Raw genomic sequence first — 23,825 nt, forward strand, 5'->3', positions numbered from 1 at the left:
TGTTAGAGCATAACACATAGGAGCAGAACTCGGCCATTTGACTCATTGAGTCTGCTCTGTCATTTCATCACATCTAACCTATTTCCCTCTCAACCCAATGTCCTGCCACCTCCCCGTGACCTTTCATGCCTTGACTAATCAAGAACCTGTTCACCTCTCCCTTGAATACACTCAATGTCCTGGCCTTCACAGCAGCCTGTGGCAATGATTTCCACAGCTTCATAAACTTCCTGCTAATGAAATTTCTTCTCACATCCATTGTAAATGAATATCCCTCTATACTAAGTCTGTTTTCTCTGGTCCTAGACTCCTCACCATAGGAAACTTTCTTTCCATATCCACTCTATTTAGACCTCTCAATATTTTTTGGGTTTCTATAAGATCCCCCCCCCCATTTGTCAAAATTCCAGTGAGTAAACATCTAGAGCCATCAATCTCTCCTCATACAATAAGCCTTTTATACCTGGAATCTTTCTCGTGAACCACTTCTGAACCATCTTCAATGTCAGCACATCCTTTCTTAAATAAGGGCCCAAAACTTCTCGCAATATTCCAAGTGAGGCCTCACTAGTGTCTTATAAAACTCAGTATTATATCCTTGGAATGTCAAAGTGAATGGTGTTCCAAGACCTTTCATCCTGCTCTGCTAATGCTTCTTTCAGCATTGGGATGTCTGCAAGAAAGGACTGCAATCCACAGTCACATGTTCTTCCATAAAAGTGCTTGCTGCTGGGAACATTTGCTAGGTTAACAAATTTCACGTCACATGCCAGTGATAATAAACCTGATTCTGATTCAAAGTAATTTTCATAAATTGCACCCACTTTATTTCCATTTGCACAGATGTTGTGGAAGAGGTTTTATAAACAGCAAAATTAAAAAGTGACTTACAATGAAATCTTAAAGGGACCACGCAGTGCAGTGAGACTTGAGACCTCCCAGCTGAAAACCTGACGTCAACACAAAATACACCGTGACCCACCTAGTCCGCCTGGTCATCCCTTCCCAAATCAGGAGTAAGTTCACCAGCCACAGGTGACCAATTCACCTATCAACTCTCATATCCTTGGGATATGAGAATATATGGAGCACTCACAGGAAACCCACAAGATCACAAAGAGAGGTGCAAGCTCTACACATCTGACGGAAAGAGAAGGCAGGCAAGTATCAGCATGCTTTGAGTTCCATTACAATGCTGCAAACGTAGAGTCACATCATCACACTGGGCCAAAATAACACAGAAATAGGGCTTAATTACACTTCACGTTGAGAATAGCATAATTTCAACTGCATGTTATAGAAAAGAATAGTGTATTGTGAATCCGTTTCTAGGCAAATTCTTCCAAAACCTCCCAAATCTGGGTCCGCTGCTTTCCTCCACGTTCCAAAGGTTGGTGAATTAATCAGCTACAGTAAATTGCCCTCTTTGCTGGCGGGATGGATATACGTCTCTACCAAAGGAGGTGTAAGGCACTCCTTCCCTCCAATAGTCTGCAGGTCACCCTTGGGTAAGGTGTAGCACCTGATTATTCCCCGCCCCCCCCCCCCCCCCCATCAGTATCACGTGAAGCCATGGGAGCAGGTGGTGTTTGGTCGTATGAGCAGCTGGTGCATAGCACAAGTCCTGGTTATACGACCACTGACACCGGGCAGACAATCTCTGAAGTGTACTGATAATGTCTGGAGGTCACCCGTCTTGTAAAGACACTGCCTAGAAAAAGGCAATGGCAAACCACATCTGTAGTAAAATTTGCCAAGAATAATCATTGTCAAGACTCTGATCATACATTATAAATGAATGAAATTACAACCCTCCCACCATTACAAGCGTAAGAGTGTTAGATTTGGGGAGATTCAATGAGAACATGGGGAATTTTAAAAAATTGGATTAATGTAGTATTAGCGTGAAGGTGTCTGTGTGGACACAGTGGGATATAAGTATCTCCTCGTGTCTCTGGATTCACTCTTTGCCTTTCCATGGTGTGCCCAAAGGTGGCGCTGTTGATGCAGTTGATTCAAGTTAGTTATGGAGTGACAATTGTCTTGACAGAGCCTTTTGTATAAGACAGTGGTGTCAAAGCAGATGAAAGAAAATAACCATCTGGCATCATATTTTTAGGCATCTCTAAAAGTTAAGAAAAAAACTGGGACAGTCATTTATAAAAATTTGAGAGCTCCAAGGATGATACCCTGTCAGAAAAATATCAACCCCTTAGACACAACACGTTCGAAAAAAATTGAAGTACCTGTTTTTTGTTTTTCAATTTTATTTTACACCTTTGAAAAAATAAACTAGAGCAAACTACACAACAGTCTCTCCAATGGATGTCAGTAACACATTGTTCAAGAAAGTTTAAAACTGGACAAAAACACACTTTGTGTAGGTCGTATTTTCCACAGCTGGTGACATGTTTGTGAACCTAGGTGGAGGATAGTTAATTTATAACATCAGTGATTTGCAACTCTGTGGATTCATTAAACCACTAAATTTTATATATCTTCAAAATGTACTATCGTATGTATTGCTCTGTGTTGACAGAGTGTTATCAAATGTGGAATTTCAATGGTAATACTTTTAGTTGAAAGAGTTGATGATCACACAGGTGGAGTGGAGATAAGTCTTTATCAAATGAGATGCAAGGTAATCCTTCACTCCACTAGCCTACACTTCACCCTTGGGCAAGGTGTAGCTCCTGCTTAGCCCCCCCACCCCCCACCGATGAGGGTCACGTGAAGCCATGGGAGCAGGTCGTACGAGTAGCCAGTGCACATCACAAGTCCTTGTTATGTGAACACTGAAGGGTATTAATAATGGCTGGAGTCACCTGTCTTGTAAAGACACTGCCCAGAAGAAGGCAATGGCAAACCACTTCTGTAAAAAAATTGCCTAGAGCAATCATGATCATGGAAAGACCATGATCACCCACATCATACAACATTGCACATAATGAATGAATATCTTAAAAAAGCAAGCTTGTAATAACAAAGAATTGTACCATCACTTGCCCTAGTCTTTGACAACCTTCCCATCATTGCCAGCTTGGAAATAAATAGCATCAATGAGGACATCCTGAAAATTCTGGCACTAATTGGTACATTGGTTTGACCATGAGAAGGAGGAGAGGCCATTCATCTGCTGGTGCGTACTACACTACTCAGTAGGGCAATGGTGTAACAGTGATACAACAATGCACGTCTCAGCTCTTTGCCCAGCACTGCAAATTTCAACAGCACCCAAGACTGAAGTGTATCCTTCAGGAAAGCTGGTCACTTCCCATGAGACTGACCTCAGGAGAAGGGGTGGGGGGGGGGGGGAGATCAGGGCCAAGTGTCATGTGGTAAGTTGCGGAAAGTGTCGGGGCAAATGTCGTTACCTCCATCATCGGCATTGTCTGACAAGCAAGATTAGGAATTAATGTGTTAGGTGGGAAAGCAGGGAGAGCGGGATGGGTCAGGAGGGGGATAGGAGAGTGCCAGGAGATCAATGACATGTGGGCTTCAGGGCAGTGAAGGGATATGGAGGTGCGGGGTCCAGGGAACACACGTATGGACATACAATCTTACATTGTGAGTACTTAAGAGAACCAGCAATGAGTGCTCCCAGGACAACCTACTCATTTCCCCAACTATCCTTCAAAAGGAGCATGAGACAGTGAATGGCCACACCCTGTGGACAGCTTACGTGGAAATGGGCAGTTCAGGCCGCATCTATGGAAATGAGCTAACAGTCGAGACTCTTTGTCAGGACTGAAGCAGGGTCCGAAATGTCGACTTTTTATTCATTTCCATAGATGCTGCCTGATCTGCTGAGTTCCTCCAGCGTTTTGTGTGCGTTGCTTTGGGTTTCCAGTGTCTGCAGAATACCCCATGTTTATGACGTAGACATGGCTCAGACCACGAGAGCAAGCCCCAGTTGAAAATTCCCAATGACATTTCCAGAGTGGAGCTTCTTGATCTAGAAATGACCAGAATCACATTCCCTAGAGTTATACAGCACAGAAGCAGGCCATTCTGACCATCTGATCCATGCTGACTAAGATATCCACCTAAGCTGGTCCCATTTGCCTGTATTTGACCCATAACTTTCCAAACTATTCTTATCCAAGTATCTTTTAAAAGCTGCTATTCCACTCTGATAGCAAACAGGTTTCAGACATTTAGTACCAAATCACTTGATTGAATTCAGCTGCACTTGCAGAAGTTTCACGAGCAATTCAGCCAAAGACTTGAAGTCCTTTTAAAACTGGAATGCTGATTCCAGAGACATTAACCAGACAAGAAAGGACATGTGTTATCTACCTCTGAGATGAGAGACTGACCTGGAAGATGAGGCTGGCTCTGTTGTCTGTCTCTGTATTCGTGCGTGGCGCAGGATGTGATCCTTCATTGACATCTGGACTTCCGCTGGAATATCAGGAGATGTGTGGCTGATCTTCATGGCTGCTTCCAAGATGCTCATGGATGGGGACTCCTTGGGTTTGTCCGTCATCTCCTTGCTGTGGTCAGCGGCTGCGATGTTGACTGTGTCCCCAGGAACGGAGGTGTTAGTGAGAACCTTGTTTTTCCAGGGCACCCAGCAGAGCTTCCAGAACACAAAGAGAAAGACTGCCACCAGGACTAGTCCACAGAAAATAAGTATCACAGCAAGCAAGCTGACCGAGATATCTGCAAACAGAATGGGGCGGGCATGGGGACAAGAGGGCGGGAAAACAAAGAGAGAAAGCCCATGAGCAAAGTCTGGTTTACTTTTCAATAACCTATTATCAATTATCAGAGGATCAAACAACATGACTCTTTGACCCACTCTCTTTGCGCTGGTCACGAAATGACATGCGGTGGCCACTTTATTAGTTACATCTACTAAATATCTAATCAGCCAATCATGTGGCAGCAACTCAATGCATCAAAGCATGCAGACATGGTCAAGAGATTCAGTTGCTGTTCACGCCAAACATCAAAATGGGGAAGAAAAGTCATCTAAGTGATTTTGACCATAGAATGAGTGTTGGTGCCAGACAGGGTGGTTTGAGTATCTCAGAAACTGCTGATCTCCTGGGGTTTTTCCACATACAGCAGTCTCTAGTGTTTACAGAGAAAGGTGTAAAAAATGAAATTAAAACATCCAGTGAGTGGCAGTTCTATGGGCAAAAATACCTTATTTAATGAGAGAGGTCGGGGTGGGGGGGAATGGGTCAGACTGGTTCAAGCTGACAAGAAGATGACAGAAACTCAAATAACCATGTGTTACAACAATGATTTGCAGAAGAAACTTCTCTGAATGCACAACACATCAACCCTGAAGTGGACAGGATACAGTAGCCGAGGACCACGGACATACACTCAGTGGTCACTTTATGAGGTACAGGAGGTATTATTTTATGCCTATTTTATGCCCCACATAATTTACACATGACTTATAATGATAAGTGGATGGTCCTGTGAAGCCAGGTCAATTGGTTGCCATGGTACCTATTCTGTAATAGACTGAACTCCATTTTTAAAACATAGAAACATAGAAAAACTACAGCACAATACAGGCCCTTTGACCCACAATGCTGTGCCGAACATGTACTTACTTTAGAAATTACCTAGGTAATTACACATAGTCCTCTATTTTTCTAAGCTCCATGTACCTATCCAGGAGACTCTTAAATGACCCTATCATATCCACCTCCACCACCGTCACTGGTAGCCTATTCCACTCACTCACCACTCTCTGCACAAAAAAACTTAACCCTGACATCCCCTCTGTACGTACTTCCAAGCACCTTAAATCTGTGCCCTCTCATCTTAGCCATTTCAGCCCTAGGAAAAATCCTCTCTATTGTTTAATTGTACCAACAAACAAAGTCAAGCAAATCAGTTTTTGAGTGCAAATCTCAATGTTTTCTTGCTTCTGTGTGCTAAGGCTTAACTAAAATCAAAGATTGAAAGTACATTTATTTATCAAACATGTATGCAGTATAGAACCCTGAGATTTGTCTTTCCCCACAGACAGCCACGAAGCAAAGAAACCATGGAACCCGTTCAAATGAAAGCATCAAACCCCCAACACGCAAAAAATGATCAAATCATGCAAATGGCAAAAAAGTGCGAAAAACACGGAATGGAAAACATCAAACCACATTGTCATTAAAACATTTCCGGAATGTTCAGTGTCAGTTCATTTCATTTCAATCTAGCTCTGTGTTCGTTGACTGCAGGCTACAGAGTCAATTATCCCAATCAAAATTGTACAAAATAGCAAAAAAAATAGGCAGCAATCAGAAACCAGAAACATAACATAACATGAACTACAGAAAAGACAGTAGAAATTAGTCTCAGTACTTTCTACACGGAAGAGAAAGCAGACCACGTTCACTGTCATGGACTTACTGTGCAGCCACCTTTTCAAGCATCTCACCTGCTTTCTCCCCATTTGCCTGTGCACATGAGTCACTCATGCCAGAATCAGATGAACTTTGATATATTAGCTGCCAAGCCCAGACCAAAGAGGGAACTAGAAGGAGACCCTACAGAGGCCATAAGACTACAAGACCATAAGACATAGGAGCAGAATTAGGCCATTCAGCTCATTGACTCTGCTCCTCCATTCCATCATGGTTGATCCTGGATCCCACTCAACCCCATACACCTGCCTTCTTGTCATATCCTTTGATGCCCTGACCAATCAGGAAACGGTCAATTGCTGCCTTAAATATACACAAGGTCTTGGCCTCCACAGCAGTCTGTGGCACAGCATTCCAGAGATTCACTACACTCTGGCTAAAAAAACATTCCTCCTTATGTCTGCCCTAAAAGGTTGCCCCTCAGTTTTGAGGCTGCGCTCTCTAGTTCTGGATATCCCCACCATAGAAAACACCCTATCTAGATCGTTCAACGTTTGGTATGTTACTTACCTGTGGGTATCTTGTGCCTGTCACATGACCATGATGTAATTGAGGCTATGCTGGGCATGAGATAACGGTCCTGTGATGGTGGAGTGACGTCATTTTCCCGCCAGTGAGAGGTCATGTGATAGTTTTTTTCAACAGGGTATAAAAGGAGAACCCCTCCCTGTGAGGTGGGGCAGTCCGTGGTTGAATTTGCCAGGTACTCCCGTTTTGCTGCGTATTTCGCTGTTGTGACGCAGTTTCGTTAAAAAAGTGGAGTTTTACTTTCTGTCTTAAGTCAAAGTCAAAGGTTATTGCTGGCAGTTTTGCTACAATACTACCAGTTCAAATCAAGTCGAAGAGTAAAGATTCGTCGAAGTTCGAGAAGCTAAAGGATCGAGAAAAGTTGATTTTGACGGTGAAACAGGTTTGACCTTGTTTGATCCTCATTTGGAAGGAATTTGTCAGTTGTGCCCATGTTAGTCCCTGCTGTAAGAGCAGAAAGGACTGGGTGCAGAGTTTCGCCAAGGAAAGGTCAGTGCCTTTAAGCCGTTTCATTTTCTTCAATCGTAAATCCCTTGGCAAAACATTCTTCGGCTGGGATCAGGAGTAACGTCGTGAAAGAGGATTTAATTGAAGGAAAGTCTCTCCTTTAACTGACTGTAAATCATTTTGGATTTTTTGCAATACTACTTTATAGAACAGAGTTCACATTTCTCGCTTTAAGAACTGTTCGAGCTGCCGTATCACAGCTGAATTCCGGTTAAGTTAGTCCTTTGTTTACTTTTGGGTTTTTTTTAGCAGTGTTTAATAAATGTTTTATTTGTTATAAAAAAAACCTGTCTCGATTATATATTCATTGTTGCTGGATCATAACAGGTAGGATTCAATGAGATCCCCACACATTCTTCAAAATTCCAGTGAGTACAGGTCCAAAGCTGCCAAAATCTCCTCATATGTTAACCCTTTCGTTACTGGAATCACCTCATAAACCTCCTCTGGACTCTCTCCAATGACAACACGTTCTTTCTGAGATATGGGCCCCAAAACTGTTGACAATACTCCAAGTGCAGCCTGACAAGTATATTATAAAGGCTCAGCATTATGTCCTTGTTTTTCTATCTGTTCCCCTTGAAATAAATGCCAACAAAGCATTTGCCTTCTTTACCATGGGCTCTAACTGTAAATTAACATTTAGGGAGTCTTGCACGAGGATTCCTAAGTCCCTCTGCACCTCTGATGTTTGAACCTTCTCTCCATTTCGATAATAGCCCGTACTATTATTCCTTTTACCAAAATGCATTTTCATGCTTTTTCCCAACACTGTATTTCATCTGCTACATTTTTGCCCATTCTTCCAATTTGTCCAAGTCCTGCTGCAATCGCATTGTTTCCTCAGAACTACCTACCCCTCCATCTATCTTTGTATCATCCACAAACTTCGCCGCAAAAACCATAAGACACAGGAGCAGAATTAGGCCATCTGGCCCATCAAGTCTGCTCTGTCATTCAATCCTGGCTGATCCTTTTTTTTAATCTCCTCCTCAACCACAGTTCCCAACCTTCTCCCCGTAACCTTTGATGCCATGTCGAATCAAGAACCTATCAATCTCTGCCTTAAATACACCCAATGACCTGGCCTCCACAGCTGCTTGTGGCAACAAATTCCACAAATTCACCACCCTTTGGCTAAACAATTTCTCCATATCTCTGTTTTGAAAGGGCACCCCTCTTGTCTTAGATTCTCCCACCATGGGAAATATCCTTCCAACATCTACTCTGTCTAGGCCTTTCAACATACGAAAGGTTTCAGTGAAATCCCTCCTCATTCTTCTGAATTCCAGTCAGTACAGACCCTGAGCCATCAAATGTTCCTCATATAATAACCCTTTCATTCCTGGAATCATCCTTGAGCCTCCTCTGGACTCTCTCCAATGCCAGCACATCTTTTCTAAGATGAGGTGTCCAAAACGGTTCACAATACTCAAGGTGAGGCCTCACCAGTGCCTTATAAAGCCTCAGCATCGCATCCGTGCTTTTGTATTCTAGACCTCTTGATTTGAATGCTAACATGGCATTTGCCTTACTCACCACCAACTCAACCTGCAAGTTAACCTTCGGGGTGTTCTGCACAAGAACTCCCAAGTCCCTCTGCATCTCAGATTCCTGGATTTTCTCCCAGTTTAAAAAATAATCCACACATTTCATTCTACCAAAGTGCATGACCATGCATTTTCCAACATTGTATTTCATTTGGCACTCTCTTGCCCATTCTCCAAATCTGTCTAAGTCCTTCTGCATCCTACCTGTTTCCTTAACATGATCTACCCCTCCACCACTCTTCAAATCATCTGCAGGCTTAGAAACAAAGCCATCTATTCCATCATCTAAATCATTTATATACAGCATACAAAGAAGTGGTCCCAACACTAACCCCTGTGGAACACCACTAGTCACTGGCAGCCACCCAGAAAAGGATCCTTTTATTCCGCTCACTGCCTCCTACCAATCAGCCAATGTTCTAACCATACTTTCATGTAATTCCATGGGCTCTAAACTTGGTAAGCAGCCTCATGTGTGGCACCTTGTCAAAGGCCTTCTAAAAGTCCAAATATACAACATCCACTGCATCTCCTATATCTATCCTACTTGTCATCTCCTCAAAGAATGGTGTGTGTCTCAAACAGTCTCTGACAAACAAGTCCATCCTGGCCTTCACATGTGGCATAGTTCTTATGCCCGGCAGAGCTGTTCTCACTGACAGGAGAAGGGGCAAAGGCAGACCACTAGCCCCTTTAAAACCAGTTCTTCCGGGCAGTTGGGGCTCATTAACCATGGGTGGTAGCTCATCTAGGAGAGAGAAAACTCCGATTTCAAACCTCCATTGCGTTGCAGCTATACCCCTTCACGGGAAAGGCTTCGGGAGTAAACCCCGAGGAAAAATCCGGAGTCGGAGTCCCGAAGACGGCTGACTGCACCGGCACGGCAACTCCTGTGATGCTGCTGGCACCAAACTGTATCGACTTTCGTCGTTCCTTTGGACCTGTCACCAGCATGGAGAGGGGGGTCCCACTGCATGGGCAACTGACGGATCTCATTATCAACACTGCCCTGGCTTGTGCCCTGAAGAGGCCACTCCCAGTGACTACAGAGGCGCAGTACCCATGGTCAACCATGATCGACGGAAGCCACACAAAAAGAATTCCAACAGGTTTGTCAGACAGGATTTTCCCTGAAGGAAACCATGCTAACTTTGGACTATGTTGTCTGGTATCACCAAGTAGTCCATCACCTCAACCTTAACAATTGACTCTAACATCTTCCCAATCCTGAAGTCAGGCTAACTGGTCTATAATTTTCTTTCTGCTGCCTTCCTCCTTTCTTAAAGTGTGGAGTAACATTTGCAATTTTCCAGTACCCTGGCACCACGCCAGAGTTCAATGATCTTTGAAGATCATTTCTAATGCCACCACAATCTCTAACCCTATCTCTTTCAGAACCGTAGGGTGCAGGTCCTCTGGTCTGGGTGACTTATGTACTTTTAGGTCTTTCAGCTTTTTGAGCACCTTCTCTCTTGTAACAGTAACTGCACTCACGCCTCTTCCTTCACACACTATAACATCAGGCACACTGCTAGTGTCTTCCACAGTGAAGACTGATGCAAAATACTCAATTAGTTCATCAGCCATCTTCTTGTCCCCATTATTAATTCTCCTGCCTCACTTTCTAGCAGTCCTATATCCACTCTAATTTCTCTATTATTTTTAACATCCTTGAAAAAACTTTTACAATCCACTTTGATATTATTTTCTAGCTTGCTTTCATATTTTATCTTTTCTCTTCTAATGATTTTTTCAGTTGCTCTCTGTAGGTTTTTAAAACTTCCCAATCCTCTATCTTCCCACCAATTTTTGCTTTGTTGTATGCCCTTTCCTTTGCTTTTACAATAACTTTGACTTCCCTTGTCAGCCATGGTTGTACTATTTTACCATTTGATTATTTCTTCATTTCTGGAATACACAAGTCCTGGAACTTCCTCTTTTTCCCAGAAACGCCCACCATTGCTGCTCTGCTGACATCCCTGCCAGCAGCTCCTTCCAATTTACTTTGGCCAACTCCTCTCTCATACCGCTGTAATTTCCCTTACTCCACTGAAATACTACTGCATCAGACTTTACTTTCTCCCTATCAAATTCATCCACCTTATTTCTCATACTACGCGCATTTAGATACAACACCTAGAGTACCATATTTGCTATCCTTTCTGTTTCTGCATCTCTTAATGATTTGATACTCAGCCTGTTGGCTGCAACTAAGTCCCATCACCTGCCTGCCCTTCCTGGCAGTCTGACTGCACGCTATCTTTACTTTTTTACCATCCATCTATCCTGAGTTCCTTCACTCCAGTTCCCACCCCCCTGAGGGTTAGTTTAAACCCTCCCCAACAGTTCCAACAAACCTGCCCATGAGAATATGCTCACCCTTGGGTTCAAGTGCAACCTGTCACTTGAACAGGTCATACCTCCCCCGGAACAGATCCCAATTATCCAAGAACCTGAAGCCCTGACCCCTGCACCAGCTTCTCAGCCGTGCATTTATCTGCCAAATCATCCTGTTTCTGCCCTCACCGGAGCCTGGCACAGGCAGCAATCCAGAAATTATTACCTGGGAGATCCTGCTTCTCAGCTTTCCGCCTAGCTCTCTAAATTGTCTTTTCATGACCTCATTGCTGTTCCTTTCTATGTCATTGGTACCAATATGTACCGGGACATCTGGCTGCTCTCCCTCTTTCTCCAAAATATTGTTGACATGATCTGAGACATCCCTGACCCTAGCACCTGGAAGGCAACATACAATTCGAGTGTCCTATTCACATCCACAGAATCTCCTGTCTGTTCCCCTCACTATGGAGTCCACTATCTCCTCTCTCTTTCCCTTCTGCACCCCGGACCCATGCTCAGTGCCTGTAACCCGGTTGCCATGGCATTCTCCCAGGAGGTCATCCCCCACAAAAGTGTCCAAAGCCATCAATTCCATCAAGGCCAGAGAAGCAAGGCAGAAAATATTCCTGGGAGTGAGCCGTGCACGCAGCTGGGATTTGAAATCAATTACAAGTTTAAACTGGTTTACCTATGTTGTTTTCACACTATTTACGGACTGGGTCAGTTATTGGTAGAAATTTATCTGGCATTTTTTAAATATCATTTACTCCAAGAGGAAGATAGCTAGTTGTAAACTAAATCTGTCTTACAAGATGCAAGGTTCCAAAAAAAACAATAAATCTGATTGCACAGATGGCGGCTGTGGAAGGAAGGATGGAGAGAGACGGCTGGAACAGAAGCCAAAACTTGTACTCCGAGCTAATACAGTGGAACCGTACTGAGCTCTCAGGATGCAAGGGATTCTGCAGATGCCTGAAATCTTGAGAAACACACACAAAATTCTGGAGGAACTCTGCAAGTCAGGCAGAATCTCTGGAGGGAATAAGGGTTTCGACGTTTCAGCCGAGACCCTTCATCAGGCCTCTTGGTGTCTCTTGATATCAGGATTGTTTGCATCCCTGGATAGATGCTGCTCGATGTGCTGAGTTCCTCCAGCATGCTGCGTGCCTGGTACTCAGGATGCGGTATGTTCCCAGGACTGAGAGTACGACTGGAATCAGTGCCAAAGGGAGTCAGGGATCCTGCTCTCTGCTAGTGCCCCTTCAGCAATGAAAGGGTTAAAATGAACTCAATGTGGATTGGACATCGCACAGTGGACACCTGTGAAGGATAGCATTGGATGCACCAGCGTAAGCAAGGTAGTAGCTCAGCGCAGAGGGGTACTCTCTGGTGTCAGAGGGGTGAGTGTGTAACGTTGCTGACTGCACTGTTCTTTGTGTCGATTGATCATCAGGATCCTGCTGCCTCCTTCTGTTGGATAAGATGGAAGCTGTTACCTCCCTCCCCTCTCCTCCTTTGTTGTCTGTGTCCCTCCAGCCTGATACTTCTCTTTGGGAGCAAGCATAATAGTGGCCTCTGGCCTCTGGCTGTCTGCCATGGCCCACTCACCATGCCAGCCATCGCCAACCCTACATCTCAGCAGTGAGGGTCGCACCACTCCCCCAGCTCCCATCCTCACCGGCAGCCTCTGCATGTTGTCTTCCCAGCCCACTTCACACCCTGCCCTGTAGTGAAGAGATCACCACCTCAGTGCTGCAGAGCAGGGAGCGGAGAGAAGGGGTGGGGGCTGGGGAGATTCATGCCATGATCCTGACAGAGAAATGTATGGCCCAAGTGAAGTGAAGTGCCAGAGTTCAGGTCCGAGAGCATATCGAAGCTGGTTCGAGAGTGCGGAATGTCCGAGTTTGGCCAATTTAAGCACCGGGACAGATTGAGGAGGTCAGGGTGTTGGGGCCGGAGGCGAGGGATGGGCCAGTGTTCAGCTCAGAACACTGTGAGGTTTACCCACCTCTCACTGAACTGAGGTGGTGTTGTGCGTCTAACAGGCTTCTGGATCGGCTATGACTGTCCTCGTGGCTGAGGACTCACTTTTCTGACCTTCAGTTCTAAATGTTATTGTTTATTTGTGCAAACTTTTATTGTTTGCACGGTTTGTCTTTTTTTTCAGTGCATTGGGTGTTTGATGGTTTTTTTAATGGGTTCTGTTGTGGTTTCTTTGTTGTAAGGCTGCCTGTAATGGGACGAATCTGAAGGCTGTACATAGTCTGCATGCTTTGATAATAAATGTGCTTTGATCTTTGAAGTACAGGTTGGCCCCTACGTGTAAATATTCAGACTGTTCTGAGTAGATAGGATACCAGTGTGAGAAACATTATGGTCAGACACTACTCATCAAGGAATGATATTAATTTACAGTTATACAGTGTGGAGATGGGCCCTTCAGACCAACTCACCCATGCCCACCACAATGTCTATTTGAGCTAGTTCCATTGCCCATATCACTCTGAAACTTTTCTATCCCTGTATTTTAAACATTGCAACTGTCCCCGGCTTTGCAGCTTCCTCTGGCAGCACATTCCACAAATACACCACCTTCCCCTTAGAACCCTTTTCAGTTTGTCTCTTCCCTCTTTATATCTATGTCCTGTACTCCCCTAAACCCAGGACGAATATGGATTGCCAACTTACCTGCGCCCTTCAAGATTTAATGTACTTCAAACATTCTCACACCTCAGCCTCCAGCACTGCAGGGAATAAGTCCCAGCCTCTCCAGCCCCCTCTTATAACTCAAACCCTTCAGCTCCAGTAACATTCCCATGATTCTTTCTGCAAGCTTTTCGACAATGTCACTCGGGTGACCAGACCTGCACACAATGCTCCACGTGAGCTTTCACCAACTCTTTGTGCCCAATATGAATCGTTTTCTCATCCCAGCAAGTCAAGTCGCTTTTTATTGTCATTTTGACCATAAACTGCTGGTACAGTACACAGTAAAAATGAGGCAACGTTCCTCCAGGACCATGGTGCTACATGAAACAACACAAAACTACACTACACTATGTGAGACAACTCAAGGCTACACTAGACTAAGTAAAACAACACAAAATCTACACTAGACTACAGACCTTGACAGGACTACATAAAGTACACAAAACAGGCAGGCATCACAATAATTAATTAATTAATAAACAAGACAATAGGCACAGTGGAGGACAAATTCCAATAAAATAATAATGATGTAGATGTCAGTCTAGACTCTGGGTATTGAGGAGTCTGATGGCTTGGGGGAAGAAACTGTTGTGCAGTCTGGTCGTGAGAGCCTGAATGCTTCAGTACTTTTTTCCAGATGGCAGGAGGGAGAAGAGTTTGTATGAGGGGTGCATGGGGTCCTTCACAATGTTGTTTGCTTTGTGAGTGCAGCGTGTGGTGTAAATGTCTGTAGTGTCGGGAAGAGAGACCCCGATGATCTTCTCAGCTGACCTCACTATCCGCTGCAGGGTATGGCAAGTGGACCCTGGAGCAAGTGGTTATTTAGTTCAGGGTAACAACTGAATTGATGGAAACAAAAAAAAAATGATAACTGGAGGGATAGAGAACAGAGTGCCGTTCACCATCGATTTCTTTCCACAGACAAGCAAGGGGCATGACTGCTGTTTTCAGCAATAGTGAACCACTCAATGCACATCATATTGATTAAACATGTAGCAAAACTCTATACTTGAATGCCTGATCCCTTTGGTGCCTAATCACATATACACTGGGTCAGGACGGAGGGGATTGGAACTTAGATCACATAATGCAAGTTCTTTTTTGTATTGCATGACTCAAGGTATTTTATTTTTGACCTAAAGACCATAAGGTACAGGAGCAGATTTACAGTATATAGAATATAGGAACAGCAGAGCTCCTCTGTATTCAATCATGGCTGATTTATTTGGACTTGGGAATGTCCACTCCATGTTCAGCGCAGATGTTCCTGCAGCACAATTCCTGCAACCTGGTTGTGTTGTCTTTCAGTGTATGCTGTCTCAGCCTGCATCTTGCACCTTACTATGATGTGCTGGATGGTTTCAGTGGGTTTCTTCCACTGTCTGCGTCTTGGGTCTTGTCTGGTGTGATTGACCCCTGCTTCCATTGCTCTTGTGCTCAGTGCCTGTTCTTGTGCAGCCATGAGCAGCGCCTCAGAGGTGTCCCTCAGCCCTGCCACTTCCAGCCATTGGTAGGACTTTCCTGTGTCAACCACCTCCAATCCTGTGCAGTGGCTTATCCTGCCACATTTATATATGTGTCTAAGACTTTTATACAATACTGTACATGTAGATTGGATGAATCAAACTTGTTGTAATAAGGTGGAAGATGACTTTATAGAATGTCTACACAAAGTTTTGCTCGATTAATGAGGAACCAACGAGGAACAAGGCTGTTTTTGATTTAGTGAAGTGAGTTTATTGATAATCCTATTGCCAAGACTCCTTTGGAGATGTGCAACCATAACATAATTGAATATAATCTTGAGTTTGAAAGAGACTTTCTTCAATGTGAAACTAGAGTTCAACATCTAAACAATGAGAAAAGATTACGCAGAGCAAGACTGTTTGCTTTAATATTTAGGATAAAAGATCTTACTGAAACATACCCAATTTTTGGTGGTGGAGAAGGAGGCGGAGGTGGTGGTGGTGGTGGTGGTGGTGGTGGTGGTGGTGGTCGTGGTGGTGTGTGTGTGTGTGTGTGTGTGTGTGTGTGTGTGTGTGTGTGTGTGTGTGTGTGTGTGTGTGTGTGTGTGTGTGTGTGTGTGTGTGTGTGTGTGTGTGTGTGTGTGATATTCTGGAAGATATTTGGGACTTGTACTTTGAATCGTGCTGGAGGATGATAGTATTATGGTTGGGGTGGTCTAGGGTAAAACCTGTGCTATTGTCATGCTGGAGAGGATAGTCAGGACAATTTGCTGTGATTGAGGTATATGTGATGACAGAAGCCCATGAGGTAGAGAGGATGACTGGATCCGTGATGTGGGTTAAGGTTTGGCTGAGAAAGTAGTAGAGAATGACAGAGCAAAGATCCTTTGGGACTTCCAAAAATAGACTGATAAGCAGTTACTGTCCAACCAACCAGACGTAGTAGTACTGGACAAGGAACAGAAGAAAGTAATCGTAATAGATCTGTCAACCCTGAATGACAGTAACATCAGGAAGAAAGAATATGAGAAGCTGGAGAAATACCAGAGCTTGAAAGAGCAAATAGAAAGGATGTGGAAGGTTAAAGCCAGAGTAATCCCGGTGGTGATAGGAGCACTTGGAGCTGTGACACCTGGACTGGGAGAGCAGCTTCAACAAATCCTGGGAACGACATCTAAGATCTTGATCCAGAAGAGCACACTACTAGGGCAGCAAGGATACTGTGTTGAACCCTCAAGATAGTGTGCCTAAGACATTTACAGAGTACAATATTTATGAACATGGAGCAGAGAGCAAGTTTGTAATTCTGGTGGGAGTGAAAGATGTTGGGAATGACGAGGGTGGAGTGCTGTAGGACACACCCAGCCCAGAGACACCAGGTTGATTTTATTCCGAACAATTGGTTTATTATTTATTACAGAATGTCTCTCTGGTGCTTCTGTTCCCTTTCTTCTCCTTTCCCCTTTTCCCAACCATGATTCCCCTCTCCCTGTTCCCTTCCTACTCTCAGTCCACAATAGAGACCCATATCAGAATTAGGTTTATCATCTCCCACTTTAGTAAGGTATTCGACAAGGTTTCTCATGGGAGGATGGTCAAGATGGTTCAGTCACTCAGCATTCAGGATAGGTAGTAAGTTGGATTAGCCATTGGCTTTGTGGGAGAACCCAGAGAGTGATAGTAGAGGTTTGCCTCTCTGAATCGAAGCCTGTGACTAGTGGAGTGCCACATGGATCGGTACTGGGTCCGTTGATGTTTGTCATTTATATCAATGATCTGGATGACAATGTAGTTAACTGGATCAGCAAATTTGCAAATGACACCAAAATTGGGGATGTACTGGACAGTGAGGAAGGCTATCATGGCTTGCACAGGGATCAGCATCAGTTAGAAAAATGTACTGAAAAATGGCAGATGGAATATAATGCAGAGGTTGAGAAATTCAGTAGGACCAACCAGGATAGGTCTTACACAGTGTATGATAGGGCACTCAGGAGTGTGGTGGACAAAGGGAGCTAGGAATACAGGTCCGTAATTTGTTGAACGTGGTGTCTCAAGTAGATAGCATCATGAAGAGAGCTTTTGGCACATTGTCCTTCATAAATCAGTGTATTAAGTACAGAAGATGGGATGTTATGTTAAAGTTGATTAAGACGTTGGTGAGGTCCAGTATGGAGTATTGGGTGCAGCTTTGGTCACCTACCTACAGGAAGGATGTAAATAAGGTTGAAAAAGTATAGAAAAAATTTACAAGAATGTTGCTGGGTCTGGGGGACGGAAGTTTTCAGGACTGTATTCTTCACAGTTATAAGGACTGTATTCCTCAATAGGTTAGGACTGTATTCTTTAGAATGTAGAAGACTGAGAGGAGATTTGACAGAGGAATACAAAATTATGAGTGGTATAGATAGGGTAAATGCAAGCAGGCTTTTTCTACTGTGGTTAGGTGAGGTCATGGGTTAAGAGTGAAAGGTGAGAAGTTTAAGGAGAACATGAGAGGTACTTTTTCAGTCAAAGGGTCCTGGGAGTGTGGAATGAGCTGCCAGCACAAGTGGTGCATGTAAACTCGATTTCAATATTTAAGAGAGGTTTTGGATCGAGTTATAGATAATAGGAGTATGGAGAACTATGGTTCCGGTGCAGGTCGATGGGAGTAGGCAGTTTAAATGGTTCCAGCATGGTCTAGATGGGCTGAAGATCCTGTGTATTTGCTGTACTTCTCTATGACGTTATGAGTCTGTATCTCATGAAATTTGTTTTTTTTTGTTGCTGCAGCAGTACATTGCAACACATAAAACTACTACAGTACTGTGCAAAAGTCCTAGGTACCATCACTGTACATCTGTTCCTGAGGCCTTTACCACAGTCCTGTACATTAGACTGCCATCATTACTACGTTGCCCCAGATCCGTGCACCGCTCATTCCTAATTTATGCAATGCCCAAAGTTATAATCCATTAATAAATCTGATCAATGCTTACACTTGCAGTTTCTTCGCTTGACCCAACTAGATTCTAGCTCTTTGTTGTGGATCAGTCAAGCCAAGATCATTTCTCCTCACTGCACTGATCTTCTCCCTATGCCCCTCCTTGGCATAATTTCAGTCCTTTCTAAATGTTAGATATTCTAGAGTATTTGTTACCAGCCACATTTCTGTAATGGCAGTTAGATCATATCCGTATGTTTCTATTTGTGCTATTAATTCATTTGCCTTGAGAATGCTCCGAGCATCAGATGCAGAACCTGAAATGCACTCATTTTATCAGGTGTATATATTGACCACTGATTGAATGACTTTGTTTTAACAACTTATTTATTTTGCTTGGAGACACAAGAGTCTCCAGATGCTGGAATCTGGAGCAACAAATAATTTGCAGACGGAACTCAATGGACTAAACAGCATCTGGTGTAGGAGAGGAACTGCTGGCATTTCGAGTCAAAACTCTGCATCAACATAGTTAAGTTATTCAATTATTCTGTTTACTATTTTTTACTTCCCCTTTCTAATTACCCTTTGAGATTCCAATCCCTCTGCCAGGCTTTGCATTGAGCAGATCTCTGGCTGTGACCATACCACTGCACCCCATCTCACCTGCCCCCTGAGCACTGCAAAGACCCCTGTCATCCTCCCATCAGCAACACCCCACCCTACTCTTGCAGTTCCACCCCTTACTTCTGAGCACAGAGCAAGCCTTCTGACACAAAACCTTTCTTCTCTCATAAGAATGATACCAAATAAAACCAGTATAGTCTCTGCAGCCCTTCAAATCTGTGCTGTTAGTCAATTATATCTCCTTCATCAGTATCTCTTTCTCACTCCAACCCTGTACCTTGGGATTCTATTAACATGTGAAAATCAATCTGTCTGGTATTGTTTGTTTACCAACAGAAGTCTCCGTAGATATGTTCGATAAAATTAAATCCAAATATTACTCTGGGTGAAGAAGTTCCTTCTCATCTCCATCCAGCATGAGCAACTCTTATTTTGAAACTGCGATGACTTACCAGCCAGCAGAAGCATCACTCCCATCCCATCTCTGCCTGCTCAAGACCCAGAAGTAAGTTGATCTTTTCTCTTTCTTCTCATGTTAATTGAATGTTGGCCCACATTCCACTGAGTATTGAGAAAGGGTCAAGGAAATGTGTGTAAGGATGGAGCCAAATGAGGGGAGACTGAGTCTGGCACTCTCCACTGCTTAGAAGAATGAGAAGAGACAAGGCTCCACAGGTTGGATGCTGAGACAAGTTTTCCCCTAGGTGTAGAGTTGAGAATCAAGGGTTTTGGTCTCTGAGAAAAGGAGTATGTCATTTAGAACATAAAAGGTAGAATAGAATACATAGGAACAGGCCTTTCTGCCCTCAATGTCTATGCTGCCCACGATGGCAACAGGACAAAGATGAGGAGACATCCCTTCACACAGAACGTGGCAAATATTAAGGATGATTCGCTCCTGTTGGCTATGGGAGCTCAGTTTTAAAGTGCATTATCAGCAGGTGATAGTGCAGATAAGTAGTGTTGAGGCAGGAGATAAGCCAAGATCACGATAAATGAAAGGTTTCGATCAAGGAGCTAGATGACCACCTCCTGCACTTACTACTTTGCAATAAAGAGAAAACAAAACAGGAATAAGACATGCATGAGAAAGAGTTAAAGAGAGAGAGGCAGAGCGTCTCAGAGGGGGGAGACAGAGAAAAAACAAAAGTAGATATGTAGAAATTTTCGATGGAACAACACTTGCTTATCAATTGACATTTTAATCCATCCACATTAATGTTGAAGCTGAAATGGGAGCAACTCCAATAATAAAATTGACACAGGGAAGAATGCTGAAAGATACCAATTGTTTGCTGATGTAAGTGTTCCACCACTGCATTGTTACATTTTAGACATAATGGAAAACAAATCTTCATTAATTATTTGTCATTTCCATTTTTTTTGCAACAACAGTCCATACAGAGCAACCTAACTCGCATTGACAGATCGAGGGATTGAAAGCTAATGGTAGTTCTCACTGCTGTTACTGAACCTCCCTCCTGCCGGTACTGAACTTTGTGACATCTCACTGTTCCTGGTCTTGGTCTAAGTCCAAAACGCCAGTGTCAAAGTTAGCACGTGCAGGAGGTACGGAAAATGAACTGGCTGGGGCAAAACACAGTGCCAGTTGACTCTGAAGCCAGTCACAGGGCCTGGCGCAGGGTTCAATGTGATGGACATAATTTTGAACTCATTTTCAGAGGTACGTGAACCAAGGAAAGACAAAAGGCATCCTCCCCACTGCTTCCCAGGGTAGATAAGGAAATTCTCCTTGAGCTTCATTTTCAAAGTTAAGATTGACTTGCCTCAAACAACAAACAAACTTGGTTGGCCCTCCTCACTGTTATGATTTTGAGAACGTCTGGGGCTGTAACTATTGGGGGGGGGGGTGAATATAATAATTGATATCATTATCACCATTTTTACCTATCACCTCCCAGTTACTAACTTTATACCCACTCACCTGGCTTTACCTATCACCTGCCAGCTTGTACTATCCAGCTCCTTATTCTGCCTTATTTCCCTTTCCTTTCCAGTCTTGATGAAGGGTCTTGGCCCAAATGGTCAACTGTTTATACCCCTCCAAAGATGCTGCCTGACCTGCTCTGTTTCTCCAGCATTTTATGGGTGTTGCTCTGGATCCCTAGTGTCTGCAGAATCTCTTGTGTTCATGGTGAAACATATCTTAAGTCACTAAATAACCAAAGCAGAATAGATGTGGCACCTGCACCACTCTTAAGTCTCCCTAAAGCAGGGGTTCCCAAGCTTTTTTATACCATGGACCCTCACTGTTAACTGCAGGGTCCATGGATTTCAGGTTGAGAACCCCTGCTCTAAAGGGTCCTCTGAATAGGCTAGAGCACTCTAATTTATATGTCCAAGTCTGACAGTTAATTTACATGGTCGATACAATCCTTAAGAAATGGGTCTTGAGTTTTATTTGTACAACGAATAGAATGCATATGAATTTCTGCCTCAGGGTATACACTATAATCACAGAAAGGAAATGGCTCTGCCCTAGTATTAGATTTGTATCATAAATCCACTCTTAAATATCCTTTCTTAAAATGTGGCCATCTGACATTAATTCACCTGTTCACAGAACTTGGAAGTTTCATTTTACATAAAACAGCAACAGTGTTCGTTAAAATGTTCAGAAAAGCAGAAATGGTCCATTTATTTCAAGGCAGTGATATGAAGTCAATAGTAAACAAGGCACATTCTGAATGTAAAGAAGAGGACACGTAGTGGATAAATAAATGCTCACAATAGATCACTGTCTACATTCACTAGTCCATTTGCATAGGGTTTTGATGTGTTTTATATAACGATGTATCATAACCTTTTCCTACCTAGCTGTTTAATTTGACAATAGGAGAAGTGACAACATCTGTTTCCTACTTGAAACTGACAGCTGAACTGTGGATGGAAGAATTTTAATTTATACTAAAATCCCAATGAAGCTAGCAGAAGTCTCCTTCATTCACTCTAGAGTTCATTAATGACCTGCACGTGGATTCATTTGGAAACTAAGATAACCTATATGATTGAAGAGTGGGTCTGAATCTCTGAAAAATGGAATATTAGTAGGCCATCCTCTCTCTTGGGACTGGACCGCAATTCAACTATATAATGGGAAATTTTCACCTTAACTCCTTGTTTTCACATCTATTTTTGCTCCTCGTCTTCTGAGAATGTTAGTGTTACCCTGGAAGACTGCAGGGTATATTCTTCAGTGATTATGTAGGGATGGGGTTCAGATAGCAACAGATTTAACATAGAACATAGAACAAAACAGCACAGTACAGGCCTTTTGGCCCGCAATATTGTGCCAACCCTTAAACCCTGCCTCTCATATAACCCTCCACCTTAAATTCCTCAATATACCTGTCCAGTAGTCTCTTAAATTTCTCTAGTGTATCTGCCTCCACCACTGACTCAGGCAGTGCATTCCACGCACCAACCACTCTCGGAGTAAAAAACCTTCCTCTAATATCCCCCTTGAACTTCCCTCCCCTTACCTTAAAGCCATGTCCTCTTGTATTGAGCAGTGGTGCCCTGGGGAAGAGGTGCTGGCTGTCCACTCTGTCTATTCCTCTTAATATCTTGTATACCTATATCATGTCTCCTCTCATCTTCCTTCTCTCCAGAGAGTAAAGCCCTCGCTCCCTTAATCTCTGATCATAATGCATACTCTCTAAACCAGGCAGTATCCTGATAAATCTCCCCTGTACCCTTTCCAATGCTTCCACATCCTTCCTATGGTAAGGCGACCAAAACTGGACACAGTACTCCAAGTGTGGCCTAACCAGAGTTTTATAGAGCTGCATCATTACCTCGCGACTCTTAAACTCTATCCCTTGACTTATGAAAGCTATCACTCCACAAGCTTTCTTAACTACCCTATCTACCTGTGAGGCAACTTTCAGGGATCTGTGGACATGTACCCCCAGATCCCTCTGCTCCTCCACACTCCCAAGTAACCTGCCATTTATTTTGTACTCTGCCTTGGAGTTTGTCCTTCCAAAGTGTACCACCTCACACTTCTCCGGGTTGAAGATGGAGCTGAGCTGCGGTCTCCGTCGAGGTTATGGCTCAGATTTAGTTGTTTTTTACAAGTTTATAGGCATGGTTTTGGGGACAGGGAGGAGGATTAGAGGTCAGGTTAGGATTTAGGAACAGTGACGTGGAGAGTTAGGAGTCGGATTATGGTTTAAGAATAAGGATGTGGAGGAGATAGAGGTCAGGTCTCCACTCCATGTTCCATTCTCTGAAGGCCAGCAGCATCAGATGGGTGACAAAGAACACCCGGAGTTGTTGCTTCCACTCTGTGCTCGAATGGCCGACAATAGTTACATAGGACAAAGGACATCTGGTGTCCAAACCTGTGCGCAATGCTTGAAAGGCCAACAATGTAGATGAAGGATATTGGGATTCCAGACCTCCGCTTTGTGCTTGAAGGCTACCGATGTGACTGATTGAGGCCTCCGTCTGTCAGGGTTGACCATGGATGTTGCATCCTACCTGTCTAGGTATGCAAGCCTGGGCAGTACAATATGGAGAGCGAGCTGTTGCCCATGTAGCAAGCTCCCCCTCTCCACCCTGCTGATAGACCCAACAAAACAGCAGAGACAGCTACAGTTTGGCATCAGCAGCACCGCAGGAGTTGCCGGTCAGCATTGAAGTCAATGTAGGACTGCCTTAGGGACTCCAGTTCTGGATTTTGCCCTTGGAGTTTACTCCTGAAGCCTTCCCCATGAGTGGGTATAGCCGCAAGGCAATGGAGATTTCCCTCTCCTAG

General features: G+C 43.7%; 1 protein-coding gene across 2 annotated transcripts in view; it reads right to left on the reverse strand.

Annotated features, from left to right (window-relative positions):
* The window catches only part of LOC140732005 (synaptotagmin-6-like), a 476,663-nt gene that overhangs the window by 205,141 nt on the left and 247,697 nt on the right, over nt 1-23,825 (reverse strand). For both annotated transcript variants that reach the window (XM_073054070.1, XM_073054069.1), the window contains exon 2: nt 4,320-4,665. In XM_073054070.1, the coding sequence (XP_072910171.1) occupies nt 4,320-4,489 (170 nt within the window). In that variant the 5' untranslated portion in view covers nt 4,490-4,665. The remainder of the gene's footprint in view (nt 1-4,319; nt 4,666-23,825) is intronic.

Source organism: Hemitrygon akajei, chromosome 8, assembly GCF_048418815.1.
Source record: "Hemitrygon akajei chromosome 8, sHemAka1.3, whole genome shotgun sequence".
Lineage (NCBI taxonomy): Eukaryota > Metazoa > Chordata > Chondrichthyes > Myliobatiformes > Dasyatidae > Hemitrygon > Hemitrygon akajei.